Below are 22,711 nucleotides of genomic sequence, written 5' to 3'. Positions count from 1 at the left end.
CAAAGCAGAGAGACAGACAAAGGCCTATTATAGAGATGGGGGGATGGGGGCGGTGTGTACTGGGGGGGCTCAGGGTATTACTGCAGGAACCCTCATACATCACAGAAGGGAATAGCACCCCCTAAAGTCCCAACAAAGCAATAAAGCACACTACAGACACAAGCATAAGGCTACATCCCTATATAACTAATAGCTGTCAATCACTTAGTAGTCCCACCCACTTGACTATTTAGCCTAGAGATTTACATTAATAAATTCCTAGTTATCCTGTATCTTTTCCTATCAGTCCGCTCTGCTCCTCCTGCTCTATAACATGACACCTGCAGACAGGACGGCATGTTCGGCGGACAGGTTCCCTTTAAGTATAGAACCTGTGGCTTCCTCAGCATCATAACACTCATTAATGGCCAGTTATGACGCCAAGAAAACCACAGGTGATATACATAATCCATCTATACCTCCCCTCCTATTGGATAATTTGGGTATTTAACCTCCAACTCACTGGGGCGATGTCACCCTGGAGGAAGGCTGGTGAAACACGTAGGGATGGCAGAGGCACCATCCCAAAGAATGGTCTGACATTATGGTAAGACACCACCTGCAGGTTCATTGTGTTATTGTGTCCATTGTACAGTGAGTAGTGTAGGCAGGGTGGATACCACTCCTAATTGGGAGAAGCAACATGGACTCCCGTAGTGTTTAATGCTGTGTGTGTAATGTGTATTCGTTTTGTTCTTAAAGGGAAACTCTGTTTTTTTTCTTTCAAATTCATTGGTGCCAGAAAGATAAATAGATTTGTAAATCACTTCTATTTAAAAATCTCCAGTCTTCCAGTACTTATCAGCTGCTGTATGTCTTGCAGGAAGTGGTGTATTCTCTCCAGCCTGACATAGTGCTCTCTGCTGCCACCTCTGTCCATGTCAGGAACTGTCCAGAGCAGGAGAGGTTTTCTATGGGGATTTGCAGCTGCTCTGGACAGTTCCTGACATGGACAGAGGTGGCAGCAGAGAGCACTGTGAAAAAAATATATCTATATACAATGAATATACAGTATAACCTCTATAACTACACTATATATAATGCAGATACAGATATACCTTATACTTACGTCCACCATGAATATATAACCTATAGAGTCACACTATATATATATATATATATATATATATATATATATATATATATTGCACAGATATACCTTATACTTACGTCCACCATGAAAATATTAACTATAGGGCTACACTATATATAATGCACAGATATACCTTATACTTACGTCCACCATGAATATATGACCTATAGAGTCACACTATATATAATGCACAGATATACCTTATACTTATGTCCACCATGAATATATGACCTATAGAGTCCCACTATATATATATATATATATATATATATATATATATATATATATATATATAATGCACAGATATACCTTATACTTACGTCCACCATGAAAATATTAACTATAGGGCTACACTATATATAATGCACAGATATACCTTATACTTACGTCCACCATGAATATATGACCTATAGAGTCACACTATATATAATGCACAGATATACCTTATACTTATGTCCACCATGAAAATATAAACTATAGGGCTATACTATATAGGATGCAGATACAGATATACCTTATAGTGATGGTGAGCCTCATACAATATATACCAACCCTACATTATATATCATATCAGCAAAGGTGGCGCAAAATGAGAACAGACGCCTATAACAAGCGGCATAAGAGCCGTATACAGTAACTGCTGTATAGTAAATATGGCGTCCACTACGGTGAGTACACAGAGATGGGCTATAATGCTGACCATGGGCGCAGTACTGAGAGTACAGGTACCTCCATACTGATGTAGTTATGCCCACGGGGTATGTATACAGTATATAGTGCCCACCTGTGTGCTGCCACCATGTCAGTCCTCCCCATGAACACAAGAACACTAGGCCTCATTTATCATCTACATGAAGAGACGTCACTATCGCCCATAGCAACCACAGCTCAGCTTTCATTTTCTAAGCCTCTCAGGTAAAATGAAAGCTGTGTTCTGATTGGCTGTGTGGTGACTGGTTGCCATGGGCAACAAAGACCATTATTTTCTTTTACTTCTGATAAATTTTCCCAGCAACGTATACAAGCAATGGCGCCATGAAAACAGACGAGGGCATGTAGGGAGAATGAAGCGGGTGAGGCAATAGTTGTCACCCCCAGAGGGGCAGATGGACAGACATCTCTCTATGGTTGAGAAGCGCCATAATAACCAATACCCATCCGAAAAAACACCAGATAGTGAAAGCGCTATTATTCTAGCATGAGGCGGCAATCTAGCAGTATGAGGGCTGTGGTTATCGGTCACACTCGGCTATCAGGACACACAGCTGCCTGGGCTGCCGTCACACCCATCCCATTATCAGTGCAGCGTCAGGACGCCCGCCGAGCGCTAAACACCCCATTACACGCACAGATTTCAGTGGTGGTGACTGATCCAATAAATCACCCTGAATACAACCAGGGATTAAGGGGTTAAGGGGACACTATATATAATTTAATTTTTTTAAACAAACTGTATGTGCCAATAATATATTATTACAATTATTATTATATATTATAATATATTTATTTAGGTTCATACACTCTATGTCAGCTGTGTTAGGAGAGAGGAGGGGGGGGGGGTGATGGCTCTGACAGACCCAGATGAATCCTAAACCCTCATATAAAATAGGTGATACAATAGATTCAAGGCAGCCAAACCCACCGACTTTACGGGGATCAGTCAACCTGATGTATATGGGGGATATGATATAGTATATAAGAGATAAGCGGTGTAAATACAGGGTGTATATGACATAGTATATAAGGGGAAAACTGTGTATATACAAGGAGTATATCACATACTGTATACAGGGTACATATAGTATATAAGGGGTACAGGCTGTATACAGGGTACATATAGTATATAAGGGGTATAGGCTGTATATACAGGGTACATATAGTATATAAGGGGTATAGGCTGTATACAGGGTGTATATCACATAGTATATAAGGGGTAAGTGCTGTATATACAGGGTACATATAGTATATAAGGGGTACAGGCTGTATATACAGGGTACATATAGTATATAAGGGGTACAGGCTGTATATACAGGATACAGGCTGTATATACAGGGTCTATATCACATAGTATCTAAGGGGTACAGGCTGTATATACAGGGTACATATAGTATATAAGGGGTACAGGCTGTATACAGGGTACATATAGTATATAAGGTGTATAAGCTGTATATACAGGGTACATATAGTATATAAGGGGTACAGGCTGTATATACAGGGTACAGGCTGTATATACAGGGTCTATATCACATAGTATTTAAGGGGTACAGGTTGTATATACAGGGTACATATAGTATATAAGGGGTACAGGCTGTATACAGGGTACATATAGTATATAAGGGGTATAAGCTGTGTATACAGGGTACATATAGTATATAAGGGGTATAGGCTTTATACAGGGTGTATATCACATAGTATATAAGGGGTAAGCGCAGTATATACAGGGTACATATAGTATATAAGGGGTAAGCGCTGTATATACAGGGTACATATAGTATATAAGGGGTAAGCACTGTATATACAGGGTACATATAGTATATAAGGGGTATAGGCTGTATACAGGGTGTACAACCCATAGTATATAAGGGGTAAGCGCTGTATATACAGGCTGTATATCACATAGTATATAAGTGATACAGGGTGTATTTTACATGGTATATATGGGGTATGGTGTGTATATCACATAGTATATAAGGGGTAAGCGCTGTATATACAGGGTGTATATTACATGGTATATATGGGGTATGGTGTGTATATCACATGATATATATGGGGTATGGTGTGTATATCACATAGTATATATGGGGTATGGTGTGTATATCACATAGTATATATGGGGTATGGTGTGTATATCACATAGTATATAAGGGGTAAGCGCTGTATATACAGGGTGTATATTACATGGTATATATGGGGTATGGTGTGTATATCACATGATATATATGGGGTATGGTGTGTATATCACATAGTATATATGGGGTATGGTGTGTATATCACATAGTATATATGGGGTATGGTGTGTATATCACATAGTATATAAGGGGTAAGCGCTGTATATACAGGGTGTATATTACATGGTATATATGGGGTACAGGCAGTATACAGGGTGTATATCACATGGTATATATGGGGTACGGGCTGTATACAGGGTGTATATTACATGGTATATATGGGGTACGGGCTGTATACAGGGTGTATATTACATGGTATATATGGGTTACGGGCTGTATACACGGTGTATATTACATGGTATATATGGGGTACGGGCTGTATACAGGGTGTATATTACATGGTATATATGGGGGACGGGCTGTATACAGAGTGTATATTACATGGTATATATGGGGTACGGGCTGTATACAGAGTGTATATTACATGGTATATATGGGGTATGGTGTGTATATCACATAGTATATAAGGGGTAAGCGCTGTATATACAGGGTCTATATCAGATAGTATATAAGTGGTACATATAGTATATAGGGGTACAGGCTGTATATACAGGGTACATATAGTATATAAGGGGTATAAGCTGTATATACAGGGTACATATAGTATATAAGGGGTATAGGCTGTATACAGGGTGTATATCACATAGTATATAAGGGGTACACACTGTATACAGGGTGTATATTACATGGTATATATGGGGTACAGGAAGTATACAGGGTGTATATCACATAGTATAAGGGGTAAGCGCTGTATATACAGGGTGTATATTACATGGTAAATACAGGGTACAGGCAGTATACAGGGTGTATATCACATGGTATATATGGGGTACAGGCTGTATACAGGGTGTATATTACATGGTATAAATGGGGTACGGGCTGTATACAGGGTGTATATCACATGGTATATATGGGGTACGGGCTGTATACAGGGTGTATATTACATGGTATATATGGGGTAGAGGCAGTATACAGGGTGTATATCACATGGTATATATGGGGTACGGGCTGTATACAGGGTGTATATTACATGGTATATATGGGGTACGGGCTGTATACAGGGTGTATATTAGATGGTATATACGGGGTACAGGCAGTATACAGGGTGTAAATCACATGGTATAAATGGGGTACACGCTGTATACAGGGTGTATATTACATGGTATATATGGGGTACGGGCTGTATACAGGGTGTATATTACATGGTATATATGGGGTACGGGCTGTATACAGGGTGTATATTACATGGTATATATGGGGTACGGGCTGTATACAGGGTGTATATTACATGGTATATATGGGGTACATGCTGTATACAGGGTGTATATTACATGGTATATATGGGGTACGGGCTGTATACAGGGTGTATATTACATGGTATATATGGGGTACGGGCTGTATACAGGGTGTATATTACATGGTATATATGGGGTACGGGCTGTATACAGGGTGTATATTACATGGTATATATGGGGTACATGCTGTATACAGGGTGTATATTACATGGTATATATGGGGTACATGCTGTATACAGGGTGTATATTACATGGTATATATGGGGTACGGGCTGTATACAGGGTGTATATTACATGGTATATATGGGGTACATGCTGTATACAGGATGTATATTAGATGGTATATACGGGGTACAGGCAGTATACAGGGTGTATATTACATAGTATATATGGGGTACAGGCAGTATACAGGGTGTATATTACATGGTATATATGGGGTACGGGCTGTATACAGGGTGTATATTACATGGTATATATGGGGTACAGGCTGTATACAGGGTGTATATTACATAGTATATATGGGGTACACGCTGTATACAGGGTGTATATTACATAGTATATATGGGGTACACGCTGTATACAGGGTGTATATTACATGGTATTTATGGGGTACACGCTGTATACAGGGTGTATATTACATGGTATATATGGGGTACAGGCAGTATACAGGGTGTATATTACATGGTATATATGGGGTACACGCTGTATACAGGGTGTATATTACATGGTATATATGGGGTACACGCTGTATACAGGGTGTATATTACATGGTATATATGGGGTACACGCTGTATACAGGGTGTATATTACATAGTATATATGGGGTACGGGCTGTATACAGGGTGTATATTACATAGTATATATGGGGTACACGCTGTATACAGGGTGTATATTACATGGTATATATGGGGTACAGGCAGTATACAGGGTGTATATTACATAGTATATATGGGGTACACGCTGTATACAGGGTGTATATTACATGGTATATATGGGGTACAGGCAGTATACAGGGTGTATATTACATAGTATATATGGGGTACACGCTGTATACAGGGTGTATATTACATGGTATATATGGGGTACATGCTGTATACAGTGTGTATATTACATGGTATATATGGGGTACACGCTGTATACAGGGTGTATATTACATGGTATATATGGGGTACACGCTGTAGTATATGTTAGCGCTATATAGCAAAGTTATGGCGGGGGAGGGATTATCTGCATATAAACCCGGGTGAGGGGGGTGTATAATCCCTAGGCCCCGCCCCTCCCCGGGTCAGCGTCCGGTTCCTGGTCCTGCTCGCGGTCAGGCTGCAGGTGAGCTCGGGTTCGGGGGTTCGGAAAGAAACAAGATGTGGGGGGGAGGGGCGGAGTTATGTGTCCCGGAAACACCCCGCCCCCTCGCAGAACACGTGCTTGTGACCTTACCCTCGCCACACGTGACCTCTCAACTTCACAACGGAGGAGCCCCGATACTGTATATACTACCCTGTATACAGCCCACACTGTATATACTACCCTGTATACAGCCCACACTATATATACTACCCTGTATACAGCCCACACTATATATACTACCCTGTATACCGCCCCACACTGTATATACTACCCTGTATACCGCCCCACACTGTATATACTACCCTGTATACCGCCCCACACTGTATATACTACCCTGTATACCGCCCACACTATATATACTACCCTGTATACCGCCCCACACTATATATACTACCCTGTATACCGCCCCACACTGTATATACTACCCTGTATACCGCCCACACTATATATACTACCCTGTATACAGCCCACACTATATATACTACCCTGTATACAGCCCACACTATATATACTACCCTGTATACCGCCCCACACTGTATATACTACCCTGTATACCGCCCCACACTGTATATACTACCCTGTATACAGCCTCCACACTATATATACTACCCTGTATACAGCCCACACTATATATACTACCCTGTATACCGCCCACACTATATATACTACACTGTATACCGCCCACACTATATATACTACCCTGTATACCGCCCCACACTATATATACTACCCTGTATACAGCCCACACTATATATACTACACTGTATACAGCCCACACTATATATACTACCCTGTATACAGCCCACACTATATATACTACCCTGTATACAGCCCACACTATATATACTACCCTGTATACCGCCCCGCACTATATATACTACCCTGTATACTGCCCCGCACTATATATACTACCCTGTATACCGCCCCACACTGTATATACTACCCTGTATACAGCCCACACTATATATACTATGCTGTATAGAGCCCCTACACTGTATGTACTGCCCTGTATATAACCCCTGCTATATATACTACCCTGTATACAGCCCACACTATATATATACTACCCTGTATACAGGCCACACTATATATACTTCCCTGTGTATAACACCTGCAATATATATACTACCCTATGTATAACCCCTGCTATATATACTACCCTGTATATAACCCCTGCTATATATACTACCCTGTATACCGCCCCACATTGTATATACTACCCTGTATACAACCCCTGTTATATATACTACCCTGTATACCGCCCCACACTGTATATACTGTATATGTCCTGTATACCCCAGTATACGTACTTCTGTGTATCCCTCATTGTATTTAATATCCTATATATATCTCCACACTGTATGTAATATGCTATCACTATACATACTGTCCCATATACTACCTAGGCTATATAGTATTTTATATAGGCCACTATCTTTATGATTCTGTACAGATATCCTTGTGTCCTGGAGCGCAGTACAGATGTATAAAGCTGCTGGCGGTCGCTGTGTGTCTGGATGGTATATGACCCCCCATCTCCCTGACAAGTCAGCTGTTGGGGGGGGTCACATACTTTTCTTGCACAGGGGCCTCTCCTTGTGCTCTTTATATTATTGTGGACTGATGCATCCTAATCTGATGCAGCCCCTCCCGACGTCCACACCCGTCACCAGAGCGTACAGATAAAGGGCGCATCGCCCGCCACCCACTGTGATCCCCAGCAACACAGAGGAGCCACATTGTGTATGTATGACACCGCACAGTACGACTTCTCTCAATATATATATATATATATATATATATATATATATATATATGACACCGCACAGTACGACTTCTCTCATTATATATATATGTATGTATGACACCGCACAGTACGACTTCTCTCATTACATATATATATGACACTGCACAGTACTACTTCTCTCATCCTGTATATATAGGCACCACACAGTTCTGCTTCTCTTATACTTCTCTCATGTATACAGTACTAGTATCTGCTCATATTCTGTATATATGGACACTGCACAGTACCACTTCTGTCCTGTATAATCTGGACACTGTACAGTACCACTTCTGTCCTGTATATATGGACACTGCACAGTACCACTTCTGTCCTGTATATATGGACACTGCACAGTACCACTTCTGTCCTGTATAATCTGGACACTGTACAGTACCACTTCTGTCCTGTATAATCTGGACACTGTACAGTACCACTTCTGTCCTGTATATATGGACACTGCACAGTACCACTTCTGTCCTGTATAATCTGGACACTGTACAGTACCACTTCTGTCCTGTATAATCTGGACACTGTACAGTACCACTTCTGTCCTGTATATATGGACACTGCACAGTACCACTTCTGTCCTGTATAATCTGGACACTGTACAGTACCACTTCTCCTACCCTGTATATATGGACACTGCACAGTACCACTTCTGTCCTGTATATATGGACACTGCACAGTACCACTTCTCCTACCCTGTATATATGGACACTGCACAGTACCACTTCTGTCCTGTATATATGGACACTGCACAGTACCACTTCTCCTACCCTGTATATATGGACACTGCACAGTACCACTTCTGTCCTGTATATATGGACACTGCACAGTACCACTTCTGTCCTGTATATATGGACACTGCACAGTACCACTTCTCCTACCCTGTATATATGGACACTGCACAGTACCACTTCTCCTACCCTGTATATATGGACACTGCACAGTACCACTTCTCCTGTCCTGTATATAAGGACACTGCACAGTACCACTTCTCCTGTCCTGTATATAAGGACACTGCACAGTACCACTTCTTCTGTCCTGTATATATGGACACTGCACAGTATATAATATATAATGCACAGGACTATAATGGCTTACTTGTGATGACATCACAGCTGTGTATTATAAGTATATAACGCTCTTGCTTCTCCTAAAGATATGGTGAAATCTGAGATGGCGAAGCCGCTGCTGGGAGGTGACCATGATGATTCGGCTGCATCGGGCGTCCTGTCATGTGGTGACACCATAGGCATTCTGGGCACTGGAGACTTTGCCCGATCCCTGGCCACCCGTCTCTTATACTCTGGATTTAAGGTCGTGGTGGGAAGTCGCAACCCAAAGCGTAACGCCGCGCTGTTCCCTGCTGATGCCGAGGTGATGTGCCAGGAAGAGGCCGTAAAACGGGCCCAGCTGCTGTTTGTGGCCATTTTCCGGGAACATTATTCTACACTGAGCGTTCTGTCAGCCGCCATGTCCAGGAAAACCCTGATCGACGTCAGTAATAACCTGGAGATCAACGTGAACAGAGAGTCCAATGCAGAGTATCTGGCTGCTCTCTTCCCACAATGCACTGTGGTCAAAGCGTTCAACGTGGTGTCTGCCTGGGCCCTGCAGGCCGGTCCCAAGGATGGAAACAACCAGGTGAGAAGGATAAGCGGGGACATCATGATGTCACTGCTGATCTCTAGTGATGGATAGGCTGTATTCTCAGTGATGTCACTGCTGATCTCTAGTGATGGATAGGCTGTATTCTCAGTGATGTCACCGCTGATCTCCAGTGATGGATAGGCTGTTTTCTCAGTGATGTCACAGCTGATCTCTAGTGATGGATAGGCTGTATTCTCAGTGATGTCACTGATCTCTAGTGATGGATAGGCTGTATTCTCAGTGATGTCACTGATCTCTAGTGATGGATAGGCTGTATTCTCAGTGATGTCACCGCTGATCTCTAGTGATGGATAGGCTGTATTCTCAGTGATGTCACTGCTGATCTCTAGTGATGGATAGGCTGTATTCTCAATGATGTCACTGCTGATCTCTAGTGATGGATAGGCTGTATTCTCAGTGATGTCACTGATCTCTAGTGATGGATAGGCTGTATTCTCAGTGATGTCATCGCTGATCTCTAGTGATGGATAGGCTGTATTCTCACTGATGTCACCGCTCTCTAGTGATGGATAGGCTGTATTCTCAGTGATGTCACTGATCTCTAGTGATGGATAGGCTGTATTCTCAGTGATGTCACCGCTGATCTCTAGTGACGGATAGGCTGTATTCTCAGTGATGTCACCGCTGATCTCTAGTGATGGATAGGCTGTATTCTCAGTGATGTCACCGCTGATCTCTAGTGATGGATAGGCTGTATTCTCAGTGATGTCACCGCTGATCTCTAGTGATGGATAGGCTGTATTCTCAGTGATGTCACCGCTGATCTCTAGTGATGGATAGGCTGTATTCTCAGTGATGTCATCACAGTGAATGGATGATGTCCGTTTTGTACGTGATTCTCCTTTCCTGTGTGTTGCTCTTCCCATAGGTGTTGATCTGCTCTGACAGCCCTGATGCCAGGAGTCGTGTAGCCTCCATAGGACGCAGTATGGGCTTTATCCCTGTGGATATGGGGGCGCTGTGTGCGTCTCGTGAAGTTGAGAACATCCCCCTGCGTCTGCTGCCCCTCTGGAAGCTGCCCTGTATGCTGGCACTCTTCCTCTTCATCTTCTTCTACCTGTATAACTTTGTGATCTCAGTGCTGCACCCCTATTTGATGGAAAATAAGAACAAGTTCTACAAGCTGCCCGTGGAGCTGATGAACGTCACCCTGCCGTGTGCGGCCTACGTGCTGCTGTCCCTGGTCTACGCACCCGGGGTCCTCGCTGCAATCTCCCAGCTGCGCAACGGCACCAAGTACAAGCGCTTCCCTCTGTGGCTGGACAGGTGGATGATCCACAGGAAGCAGATCGGCCTGGTCAGCTTCTTCCTGGCTGCGCTGCACGCCATCTACAGCCTGTGCCTGCCCATGAGGAGGTCCGCCCGCTACCAGATCATCAATGATGCCGCCAAACAGGTGCCAGGGGGGGGTCTGCCTCATGCTGTGCGGGGTCCACACGCCACACCACAACTTCACTCATTTACCTGTATTATAGGTGAAGAACAATGTATCCAGTGCCTGGGTGGAGGAAGAAGTCTGGAGGATGGAGATCTACGTCTCTCTGGGGATTATGGCGCTCGGTGTTCTCTCCCTCCTGGCTGTCTCCTCCTTACCGTCCGTCGGCAACGCCTTAAACTGGAAGGAATTCACCTTCATCCAGGTAAGTTACCCTGGGGGTGGGCAACCAGTCTATAGTATGATCCTGGGCTTCATAACACACCAGCAGAATAGTGAGTGCAGCTCTGGGGTATAGTACAAGTTGTAACTCTTGATCAGTAATGTATGTACACAGTGACCCCACCAGCAGAATAGTGAGTGCAGCTCTGGGGTATAGTACAAGTTGTAACTCTTGATCAGTAATGTATGTACACAGTGACCCCACCAGCAGAATAGTGAGTGCAGCTCTGGGGTATAATACAGGATGTAACTCAGGATCAGTAATGTAATGTATGTACACAGTGACCCCACCAGCACAATAGTGAGTGCAGCTCTAGAGTATAATACAGGATGTAACTCAGGATCAGTAATGTATGTACACAGTGACCTCACCAGCAGAATAGTGAGTGCAGCTCTGGGGTATAATACAGGATGTAACTCAGGATCAGTAATGTAATGTATGTACACAGTGACCCCACCAGCACAATAGTGAGTGCAGCTCTAGAGTATAATACAGGATGTAACTCAGGATCAGTAATGTATGTACACAGTGACCTCACCAGCAGAATTGTGGGTGCAGCTCTGGGGTAAAATACAGGATGTAAGCCATGTATCTGTCTGTTTGCAGTCTAAGCTGGGGTTTGTGGCTTTGCTCCTCTGCACCCTGCACACTCTCACGTTTGGTTGGAAGCGAGCGTTTGATGGGAATCGCTACAAGTTTTACCTGCCGCCGACCTTCACCCTGACGCTGGTGCTGCCCTTCATCATCATCTTGGCCAGAATCTTCTTCCTTCTACCTTGTATCAATGCAAAACTGATGAAGATTCGCAGAGGGTGGGAGAAGGACAAGTGTGTAACTTTCACCGTTCCGGGACCCAGCGAGGAAGGTTCTAGCATTGTGTAAGTGAAGGGACCACGTCCAGCACCGCAGTGGGTGCAGAGCCATCTCTCGGCTCTTATAATGCTAGTAGCTGCTTCATATAGTGTTAGTGGCGGGGTGTACGCAGCTCTCGGATATGAAGACTATGGTGGAAGTGGAAACGACCAACCTCTCAGGGACTCTCTCAGCCTGGACTATAGAACAGCAATATAGAGGCCAAAGAAACCAGCGGAAACAACTCCTACCTCCAACACTAGTGCCTATTGGTTTTTCTGGGACGTTTCAGCCGCCTACAGGTCTGACATAAGAAATGGACACCACCTCATAGGCCCCAATGGACAGTGGCCAGTAATGGCCGCCTCCTCTTAGACTCAGGTTTAGGCGGCTGCACTGCTGGTATCACCAGGTGATGATACGTCATGGCGATGGGTGTCTTCTATGTCACCACAATAAAACTTCTGCAGTTTTCTGAAAAGTTTGTATTTAACCACTTTCCATATTTTTAAGATTTCAAATGACTGTCAATAAATGGAACCTTCTTGTAGATACCCCCCCCCCCCCAAAGTCTGCAGTTTACCCCCCCACTTCTGTACGATTACATACACAGTAGTCAGAGAAGACAGATCTGCAGGGGAGGGGCCAAGGAGCAGCCTGAACCAATCCAGAGACAGGAGGTGTGTTTCTGACTACCACAACCTCACTGTAGACCGGGGGTAAGGAACCTTGGCTCTCCAGCTGTAGCAAAACTACAACTCCCATCATGCCCAGACAGCCAAAGCTTTAGCTTTCATGATAGGTGGTGTAGTTTTTCAGCAGCTGGAGAGACTAGGTTCCCCATCCCTGCTGTAGACATTGTAGCTCTGCTGTCATCTCTATCCTAATAAAGTTGCACCAAGAAGAAAAAGGTCACTCGCCTGTTTTCAAAAAGTGGGTGTGGTTTATTAAGGGGTGTGGTCTATAACTGTCAATTTGTTAAAGGGGTTATGCAGCATGGCCGCTTTCTTCTAGAGACAGCACCACCCTTGGCTCCAAGTCAGGTGCGGTTTGCAATTAAACTTCATTCACTTCAATAAAACTGAATTGCAAAACTTGCACCCAAACTGGAGACAAGAGCAGTGCTGTCTCTGGAAGAAAGCGGATGTGTTTTTCTGACGTTTTAATTATTTATTTATTTTTTGCAGAAATCAATAGTCCAGACGATCTTAAGAAACGTTGTAATGGGATTATTAGGCAAATATTCCATTATCTGCATTCAAAAAGCCTTTCCCCAGGTCCCCCTCCCTCCTCTCTCTCATTCACTGCTCATTATCAGGAAATCGACTCTTACATCAGTCAGGCCCTGTGTAACCTATGGTGAGGGGAGGGGGGAGGAGGGAGATTAGGAATCAATTTTTCGGCTAATAAACCCAGTTACAGAGTTTCTTAAAATCGCCTGTACTACTGATTTCTGCAAAAAAGATTGAAACGACAGAGATACTTTAATTTCAAAGCCAGAAGATGTCGCAACTTTTGGTACAATGGATCAAAGGTGGTGTGGAGTTCATGGACCAGAATGTCCATTTGCACCAGCAAACTATAGATTGTGTCATGTTATACGTGGGCCTACATCAGCGATGAGGAACCTTTCACTAACCAGGCACGATGGGAATTGTAGTTGTTCAACAGCTGGAGGGCCACAGGTTCCCCATCCCTGGCCTGTCTATCATGAAGAGCCTTCTCCGTCCGCCCGGTCCTGGTGTGTACAGGCCCCCGCTTCTCCCCATACTCTGCTGATGGGGATTCCTGCATAATCTCTAGATGGTGCAGTGTTATTTGGTGCATGAGGCTGGTTGTATGGGTGATACAGATGAAGGCTTCGGTGTCTCTAGTCATCCTCGTGTGACCTGTATATCACCCTGGTCAGTGGTGCAGTCTTCATTTGCTCAGTAACTTCTCAGGTTCATCTAGGGAGGTTTTGGTATTCCACCATCTCTTCCAGGTGTCTTACAGCATTAGGAGCTTTCTAGTACTGTAATGGTTTGAGGGCTCTAGGGAAGTCCAGCTTGTTCTTAGTACTAAATATGAGCGAGCCACACTGGTGTCCATGTTAGCCATCACCCATCTTTCTTAGTAACAGATGTGAAGTACAGTCTATGGGAAGGTGCGCAGACACTATGGCTGGTACTGAGGGGGGCAGTGACTGTGGGTGCAATGGTCCTTTATTATGTCCAGCACTCCTGTGTAATATGGAGGCTCATGGGAAGAACCCAGCAGCAGTCTCCCCCCCCCCCCCATCAGCTTCACCAGGACGTCACAGGATTCTTCTTGTATCGTCTGTAGTCGGCATCACAGAAAATGGCGAGCTCCGTCTCATGTGCTGCGGGCAAAGCAGAGGAGAGATATGTGATTACCAGGTGCCCCCCCAATTCTCGGCCTACAGTACTTTTCTCAGACCTCCTGGACCCCCAAGCCCCCCTCACTCCTCCTAGGCCTATAGTACTCTTCTTGGTCCTCCTGTGCCCCCTACTTCACCTTGCCTCATAGTACTCTTGGTCCTCCTGGACCCCCCCCCCCCTCCTTGGCCTATAGTACTCTTCTCGTTCCTCCTAGACCCCTGTGACACCCACCACTTCTTGGCCTATAGTACTCTCGGTCCTCCTTGACCCCCGTACCCCTACTTCTTCTTAGCCTACAGTACTCAGTCCTCCTGGACCACCGTACCCCCACTTCTCCTTGGCCTATGGTACTCTGTCCTCCTGAACCCCCATGCCCCCAACTTCTCCTTGGCCTGTAGTACTCTCAGTCCTCCTGGACCCCCACTTCTCCTTGGCCTATAGTACTCTCGGTCCTCCTGGACCCCCATGCCCCCAACTTCTCCTTGGCCTGTAGTACTCTCGGTCCTCCTGGACCCCCATGCCCCCCACTTCTCCTTGGCCTGTAGTACTCTCGGTCCTCCTGGACCCCCATGCCCCCCACTTCTCCTTGGCCTGTAGTACTCTCGGTCCTCCAGGACCCCCATGCCCCCCACTTCTCCTTGGCCTGTAATACTCTCAGTCCTCCTAGACCCCCATGCCCCCCACTTCTCCTTGGCCTGTAGTACTCTCAGTCCTCCTGGACCCCCCATGCCCCCCACTTCTCCTTGGCCTATAGAACTCTTGGTCCTCTTGGACCCCCATGCCCCCCACTTCTCCTTGGCCTATAGAACTCTTGGTCCTCTTGGACCCCCATACCCCCACTTCTCCTTGGCCTGTAGTACTCAGTCCTCCTGGACCCCCATGCCCCCCACTTCTCCTTGGCGTATGGAACTCTCGATCCGCCTGGACCCCCATACCCCCACTTCTCCTTGGCCTGTAGTACTCTCAGTCCTCCTGGACTCCCATGCCCCCCACTTCTCCTTGGCCTATAGGACTCTTGGTCCTCCTGGATCCCCATGCCCCCCACTTCTCCTTGGCGTATGGTACTCTCAGTGCTCCTAGACCCCCATGCCCCCCACTTCTCCTTGGCCTATGGTACTCTGTCCTCCTGGACCCCCATGCCCCCCACTTCTCCTTGGCCTATAGCACTCTCAGTCCTCCTAGACCCCTATGCCCCCAACTTCTCCTTGGTCTATAATACGCTCAGTCCTCCTGGACCCCCGTGCCCCCCACTTCTAGGACAGCTGCGCTTGTCACAATGAGAAGAATCTTTTACATTCTCCGTCTGTCGGGTCTCATCGCTCCTGATGATTAATTCATACAGCTGGAAGAATATGCAAAGTGAGAGACAAATTGGCTGCTCCTGCCGCACCTTCAAACACCTCTAATTACCCACATGGGACAGAGCCGAGCCGCAGCACAGCGCACCAGTCACTGCGCCGTCACCCCACCAGGTCAGACACCCAAAACCCGTGTCAGCACATTTATTCATTCCAAGCAGCAAGAGCCACACAGGAACTCCATCGCTAACCCCGACACCCCAGACAATCGGACAGGAGCTGCGTGAGGACACGGTGTGCAATGCTCTGCAGACTACTTACACGCTCTGCAATGTCAAGCACTTAAGACAATTCACACTGTTCAATGCTCTGCAACTAAGACACAACTTATTCTCTGTGACCAGAACACCAGACTGCAATGCTCTGCAAAGTAAACGCATCATACAAAGCTGCAGCAAAGGAAGCTTGTAAAGTGCCATTAGCACTATAAGCAATGCTCTGCAGCCAAAAGAAAGTTTGCATACAGTGCAGTGTTCTGCGGCAAAAAGCTTGTTCACACACCATACAATAGTCTGCAGTCTGAAAACAATGAAATACTCTGCAACAGAACTGCCAATGCTCCGTAACACAAACTATTCAGATTATGTAATGCTCTGCAGTCAGGCTATTCATATGTTGCGCAATGCTCTGCAAACGAGAAGACATTCACATGTAGCCAAGGGGCTACTCACACACAAGGTCATTCATGTGTGCAACAGTCTGCAGGCACAAGCTCTTCACACACACTATGCAACGCTCTGTTGGTTGGCGCAGCTTCCTGCAGTAAGGGAAGTGTGACCCAGGGAAGTAGGACAATGACACACTGTGCAGGAGTAGTTCTGCCCCAATGACAGCTCAAAGCTGAGGGGCAGTTACTAATACCCCGCGGTGAGCTCCTCGTCTGGATCGTGATCAATGCCCACAGCAGGGACAGGACCCGGCCCCTCGCCCCCGCACTCAGCACAGCTCAGCCTTTGTTTTTCTTCTGTTTTCTTGCCAGCTGCTCACACTGAGTATAAGGCTGCTCAGTGCGCCCCCTGCTGGTCATCCTCACAAACTGCACTGAAAATGACTGAAAATACTGAGACAGTATTCGGAATGAGCAAATGTACAGTACTAGCAAAGCTCTTCACTAGGCCTGGCGGTCTGCTTGTCTGCCTAAGCTAGATCCAGTCCTGGGAAACTTCTCTCAGCTTACTAGGACTGGATCCAGCTTTTCCAGGCACCTGGAGAGGAGTGGCACAGAGCTCAAAGACAGCAGGCTGACAAGCAGACCGCCAGGCCAAAGGGCCTAGCTAGTGCTGTAAATTCACTCATCCCTAATAGTATATATACACACAAAGACACACACATACATACATACATACATATACCCAGCGCGTGTGTGTGTGTGTATGTGTATCTTGGGGGGGGGGGAGAGATTATATATATATATATATATATATATATATATATATATATATATATATACACACACACACACACATACATATACACACACATACATACATACAGTCCAAAAAAATTTATCCACTGTTTAAAAGTCCATAACTTGCGAACTAATAGACGGAGTTGTCTCATATTTGGTGAAAGTGTAGCTTAAAGTCCAACTTGAAGATATCACTGTAGGTGTTCGAAATGGTCACCATTCACATCCACACGCAAACGATGCCGCCGCACTGCAGCACGAACTACTGACTGCAACGTGTTCAGTTCGATATTTGCACATGAATTGATGAATGAATCGATGGATTCACAAGTTCATCCAATGTGCGTGGCTTTTGTCGATAAACGACGTCCTTTAGTGTTCCCCACAGGTAAAAGTCAAGAGGAGTTAGGTCTGGGGAACGTGGTGGATACTCCACAGCACCTCTACGGCCTATCCATCTTCCTGGTAGATTTTCAATGTTGGTAGTGGGCTGGGGCACCATCTTGTTGAAAGTAAAATCTTCCGTCTCCATACAGGTCTCGGATGGCAGGTAAAATGGATGTCTGAAGATTATGAAGGTACACCTCACCGGTAACTGTGCCGTCAAAGAAGAATGGCCCAAACAAGCCCCGGTACGACAACCCACACCACACATTTACTCCTGGCAAATTCACGGCTTTGTCTACATGGACGTTCGGATTTTCGGCGGCCCAGTAGATGCAATTGTGGCGATTTACTGTACCATTGAGTTTGAACTGTGCCTCATCAGACCACACAATCATCTCTGCAAACTCGTCATTGTTGCGCACCATGTTGTTCAACCGCTCGCAGTACTCCATTCTACGATCTGGGTCATCCTCGTTCATTGTGTGTAGCAATCGTGGGATGTAGCACTTCCACTTTGCTGTCTTCAAAATTCGCCGAACACTTGAGCGACTCACTCCAGTTTCACGGACACACTGTCTCAAAGACGTCTGTGGTGAGCGAGTGAATTGTTGTAACACACGACGGGAGTTAGCTGCACTTGTTACTGTTACAGGTCGTCCAGATTGTTGTTTTTGTCCATCTTTAACACAGCCGTCGGCTTCAAATTTGTTTCGAATGCGACGAATCGTTAAACGTGTCGGTGGCTCTGTTTGATCCTCATTTCACCATTGCCGTTGAACCTCATTAATGTTTTCGTACTTAAAATACCACTTCAAAACTGACTTCCTTTCATCGAATGTAAGCCTTGCGCCAGCCATGTTTGCTCGAGTAACTAGGTGCAACTACGAACACAACACAGACTATCCGGCGACTGCCATCTGACAAAACAATACAACGCTTGTGTGGTGACTGCCGGAAGTACAACTAGTACACTACCAAATATGAGACAATTCCGTCAATTAGTTTGCAAGTTATTGACTTTTAAGCAGTGGATACATTTTTTTGGACCACTCTGTGTGTGTGTATATATATCTATCCCAGGGCTGCAGTCCGTGTATGTGTTTTATATATATATATATATATATATATATATATATATATATATATATATATATATATATATATATATATATATATATACATATACACACACACACACCCCCAAAGTGCTGCAGTCTCATATATATATATACATATATATACACATACATACATACATACATACATGGCTGCAGTCAGTCAGTTATCCACATTGTACACAGCAGATAAAGCCTGGGCCCCCTCCAGCACACGGAGCATTATCATAGACTTTACCTACTCCAGCCGCTCGCAGCGTCTCCTCGCCCCGCAGGATCAGCTTCTCGTCGTCTTCTAGACTCACCACCAGCTCATTCGTCTACAACAACGAGATTTATTTTTTTTTATACATTTCTGAGAACCTCATAACCCAGCAGACATATAGCCTGAACATTATACACTATGCTGAGCCCACAGGCTGCAGGACTGTCACACATAGCGGCACTGGTGCAGGCAGGATGTGGACATCGATGGGACTGGACGATGGTGGCGGCAGATCATTACCTTAGAGCCGTGCGGCTGGTGAATGATCTTCATTGTATCTAAATAGAAGACAAAGGATGAATAAAAAACTACCACAAAAACTGCATGTGTGACTCCTAAATACCCAATGCCTCCTGCCCCTATGACAACACTGCCTGGTCTCTGATTGGTCACTGGGATGAAGGACAGGAAGGGTTGTCATATGGACAGAGGAGTGAGGACAGTACAGCAGACACCTACCATACGAGTGTCTCCTGAAGGGAGGAGGTAGCCCGTCCCGCAGCGCAACATCTGAAATCATCAATCCACCTTGTTATGTTCAGTATCGGACACTCGCCCTCCTCCTCCTCCTCCTCCTCACATTTACTTTACCTTTTCTGACAAATTCTAAGAATTCCTGCACTGTCTGATCCAGACTGACGCCATGGTAAACCACCGGGCGGAAATTACGATGTTCAAAGGATCGGACGAGACGCACGGTGACGGTCACTCCCCCGGACATCGGATCTGACGGAACAGAGATCAGTAATCACAACTGGATCAGCTACAGCAGCTCCACCCTGCACACATAGAACGAATGTACGCTGGATCACCATGTGTATGCGCTATATAGAGAAAACTATTCCAGAAGAGGGAGTGCAGCTCTGGAGTATAATACAGGATGAGTGATGTATGTACACAGTGACTCCACCAGCAGAATAGTGAGTGCAGCTCTGGAGTATATAATACAGGATGTAACTCTATACAGGACCCCCTCCCCAATGAGTGCAGCACTGTATACAGGACTCCCCTCCCCATGACTGCAGCACTGTATACAGGACCCCCCCCCCCCATGACTGCAGCACTGTATACAGGACCCCCTCCCCAATGACTGCAGCACTGTATACAGGACCCCCTCCCCAATGACTGCAGCACTGTATAAAGGACCCCCTCCCCATGACTGCAGCACTGTATACAGGACTCCCCTCCCCATGACTGCAGCACTGTATACAGGACCCCCTCCCCATGATTGCAGCACTGTATACAGGACTCCCCTCCCCCTGACTGCAGCACTGTATACAGGACCCCCTCCCCATGACTGCAGCACTGTATACAGGACCCCCTCCCCATGACTGCAGCACTGTATACAGGACTCCCTCCCCATGACTGCAGCACTGTATACAGGACCCCCTCCCCATGACTGCAGCACTGTATACAGGACTCCCCTCCCCATGACTGCAGCACTGTATACAGGACTCCCCTCCCCATGACTGCAGCACTGTATACAGGACTCCCCTCCCCATGACTGCAGCACTGTATACAGGACTCCCCTCCCCATGACTGCAGCACTGTATACAGGACTCCCCTCCCCATGACTGCAGCACTGTATACAGGACTCCCCTCCCCATGACTGCAGCACTGTATACAGGACTCCCCATGATTGCAGCACTGTATACAGGACCCCCTCCCCATGACTGCAGCACTGTATACAGGACCCCCTCCCCATGACTGCAGCACTGTATACAGGACCCCCTCCCCATGACTGCAGCACTGTATACAGGACCCCCTCCCCATGACTGCAGCACTGTATACAGGACCCCCCTCCCCATGACTGCAGCACTGTATACAGGACCCCCTCCCCATGACTGCAGCACTGTATACAGGACTCCCCTCCCCATGACTGCAGCACTGTATACAGGACCCCCTCCCCATGACTGCAGCACTGTATACAGGACTCCCCTCCCCATGACTGCAGCACTGTATAAAGGACCCCCTCCCCATGACTGCAGCACTGTATACAGGACCCCCTCCCCAATGACTGCAGCACTGTATACAGGACCCCCTCCCCAATGACTGCAGCACTGTATACAGGACCCCCTCCCCATGATTGCAGCACTGTATACAGGACTCCCTTCCCCATGACTGCAGCACTGTATACAGGACCCCCTCCCCATGACTGCAGCACTGTATACAGGACCCCCTCCCCAATGACTGCAGCACTGTATACAGGACCCCCTCCCCATGATTGCAGCACTGTATACAGGACCCCCTCCCCATGACTGCAGCACTGTATACAGGACCCCCTCCCCATGACTGCAGCACTGTATACAGGACCCCCTCCCCAATGACTGCAGCACTGTATACAGGACCCCCTCCCCATGATTGCAGCACTGTATACAGGACTCCCCTCCCCATGACTGCAGCACTGTATACAGGACCCCCTCCCCATGATTGCAGCACTGTATACAGGACCCCCTCCCCATGACTGCAGCACTGTATACAGGACCCCCTCCACATGACTGCAGCACTGTATACAGGACCCCCTCCCCATGACTGCAGCACTGTATACAGGACCCCCTCCCCATGACTGCAGCACTGTATACAGGACTCCCCTCCCCATGACTGCAGCACTGTATACAGGCCCCCCTCCCCATGACTGCAGCACTGTATACAGGAAACCCCTCCCCATGACTGCAGCACTGTATACAGGACCCCCTCCCCATGACTGCAGCACTGTATACAGGACCCCCTCCCCATGACTGCAGCACTGTATACAGGCCCCCCTCCCCATGACTGCAGCACTGTATACAGGACCCCCTCCCCATGACTACAGCACTGTATACAGGACCCCCTCCCCATGACTGCAGCACTGTATACAGAACCCCCTCCCCAATGACTACAGCACTGTACATCTATAGGAACCACGCGGCCACCACTCACAGCACGCACTACGGCCCGCAGCACGGATCACACCTCCTCTCACTTCGCGAACCACGCCTGGGTCTGATGGTCGTTATGACGACGGAGAGACGCCGCGGGCGGAGCTATGCAGCGGGAGACTGCGCGATGACGTCAGAACAGACAAACGAACAGTAGAGGTAAGGTCTCCGGCAGCCATATTTGTGG

The 22,711-nt window shown here is 46.4% G+C and overlaps 2 protein-coding genes across 9 annotated transcripts; one reads left to right on the top strand and one right to left on the bottom strand.

Moving 5' to 3' along the window:
- Positions 1-2,132: 2,132 nt before the first annotated feature.
- Positions 2,133-13,242, top strand: STEAP3 (STEAP3 metalloreductase). 2 transcript variants are annotated; one of them, XM_069955784.1, is made up of 5 exons: positions 2,133-2,205; positions 9,671-10,155; positions 11,051-11,578; positions 11,658-11,822; positions 12,447-13,242. In XM_069955784.1, exons 2-5 carry the CDS (start codon positions 9,673-9,675, stop codon positions 12,720-12,722), a joined length of 1,452 nt encoding a protein of 483 aa, XP_069811885.1. In that variant the 5' UTR covers positions 2,133-2,205; positions 9,671-9,672; the 3' UTR covers positions 12,723-13,242. The 2 variants fall into 2 exon arrangements, with proteins under 2 accessions (XP_069811885.1, XP_069811887.1); XM_069955786.1 differs by lacking the exon at positions 2,133-2,205 and adding an exon at positions 6,652-6,701.
- Positions 13,243-13,425: 183 nt separating this feature from the next.
- Positions 13,426-22,614, bottom strand: CUNH2orf76 (chromosome unknown C2orf76 homolog). Of its 7 annotated transcripts, none has more exons than XM_069955792.1 (6): positions 22,526-22,614; positions 20,198-20,332; positions 20,066-20,116; positions 19,847-19,884; positions 19,584-19,661; positions 13,426-15,054 (listed from the first exon to the last, which is right to left on the bottom strand). In XM_069955792.1, exons 2-6 carry the CDS (start codon positions 20,325-20,327, stop codon positions 14,989-14,991), a joined length of 363 nt encoding a protein of 120 aa, XP_069811893.1. In that variant the 5' UTR covers positions 20,328-20,332; positions 22,526-22,614; the 3' UTR covers positions 13,426-14,988. The 7 variants fall into 7 exon arrangements, with proteins under 7 accessions (XP_069811893.1, XP_069811891.1, XP_069811889.1 ...); XM_069955790.1 differs by having other exon boundaries at positions 13,428-15,054; positions 19,580-19,661; positions 20,198-20,385; positions 22,559-22,612; XM_069955788.1 differs by having other exon boundaries at positions 13,428-15,054; positions 19,580-19,661; positions 20,198-20,385; positions 22,526-22,593.
- Positions 22,615-22,711: the final 97 nt, after the last annotated feature.

Source organism: Dendropsophus ebraccatus, unplaced genomic scaffold (genome assembly GCF_027789765.1).
Source record: "Dendropsophus ebraccatus isolate aDenEbr1 unplaced genomic scaffold, aDenEbr1.pat pat_scaffold_1274_ctg1, whole genome shotgun sequence".
Lineage (NCBI taxonomy): Eukaryota > Metazoa > Chordata > Amphibia > Anura > Hylidae > Dendropsophus > Dendropsophus ebraccatus.
Note: the sequence above shows the minus strand (reverse complement) of the source record. Positions and strands in the feature narration are given on the sequence as shown.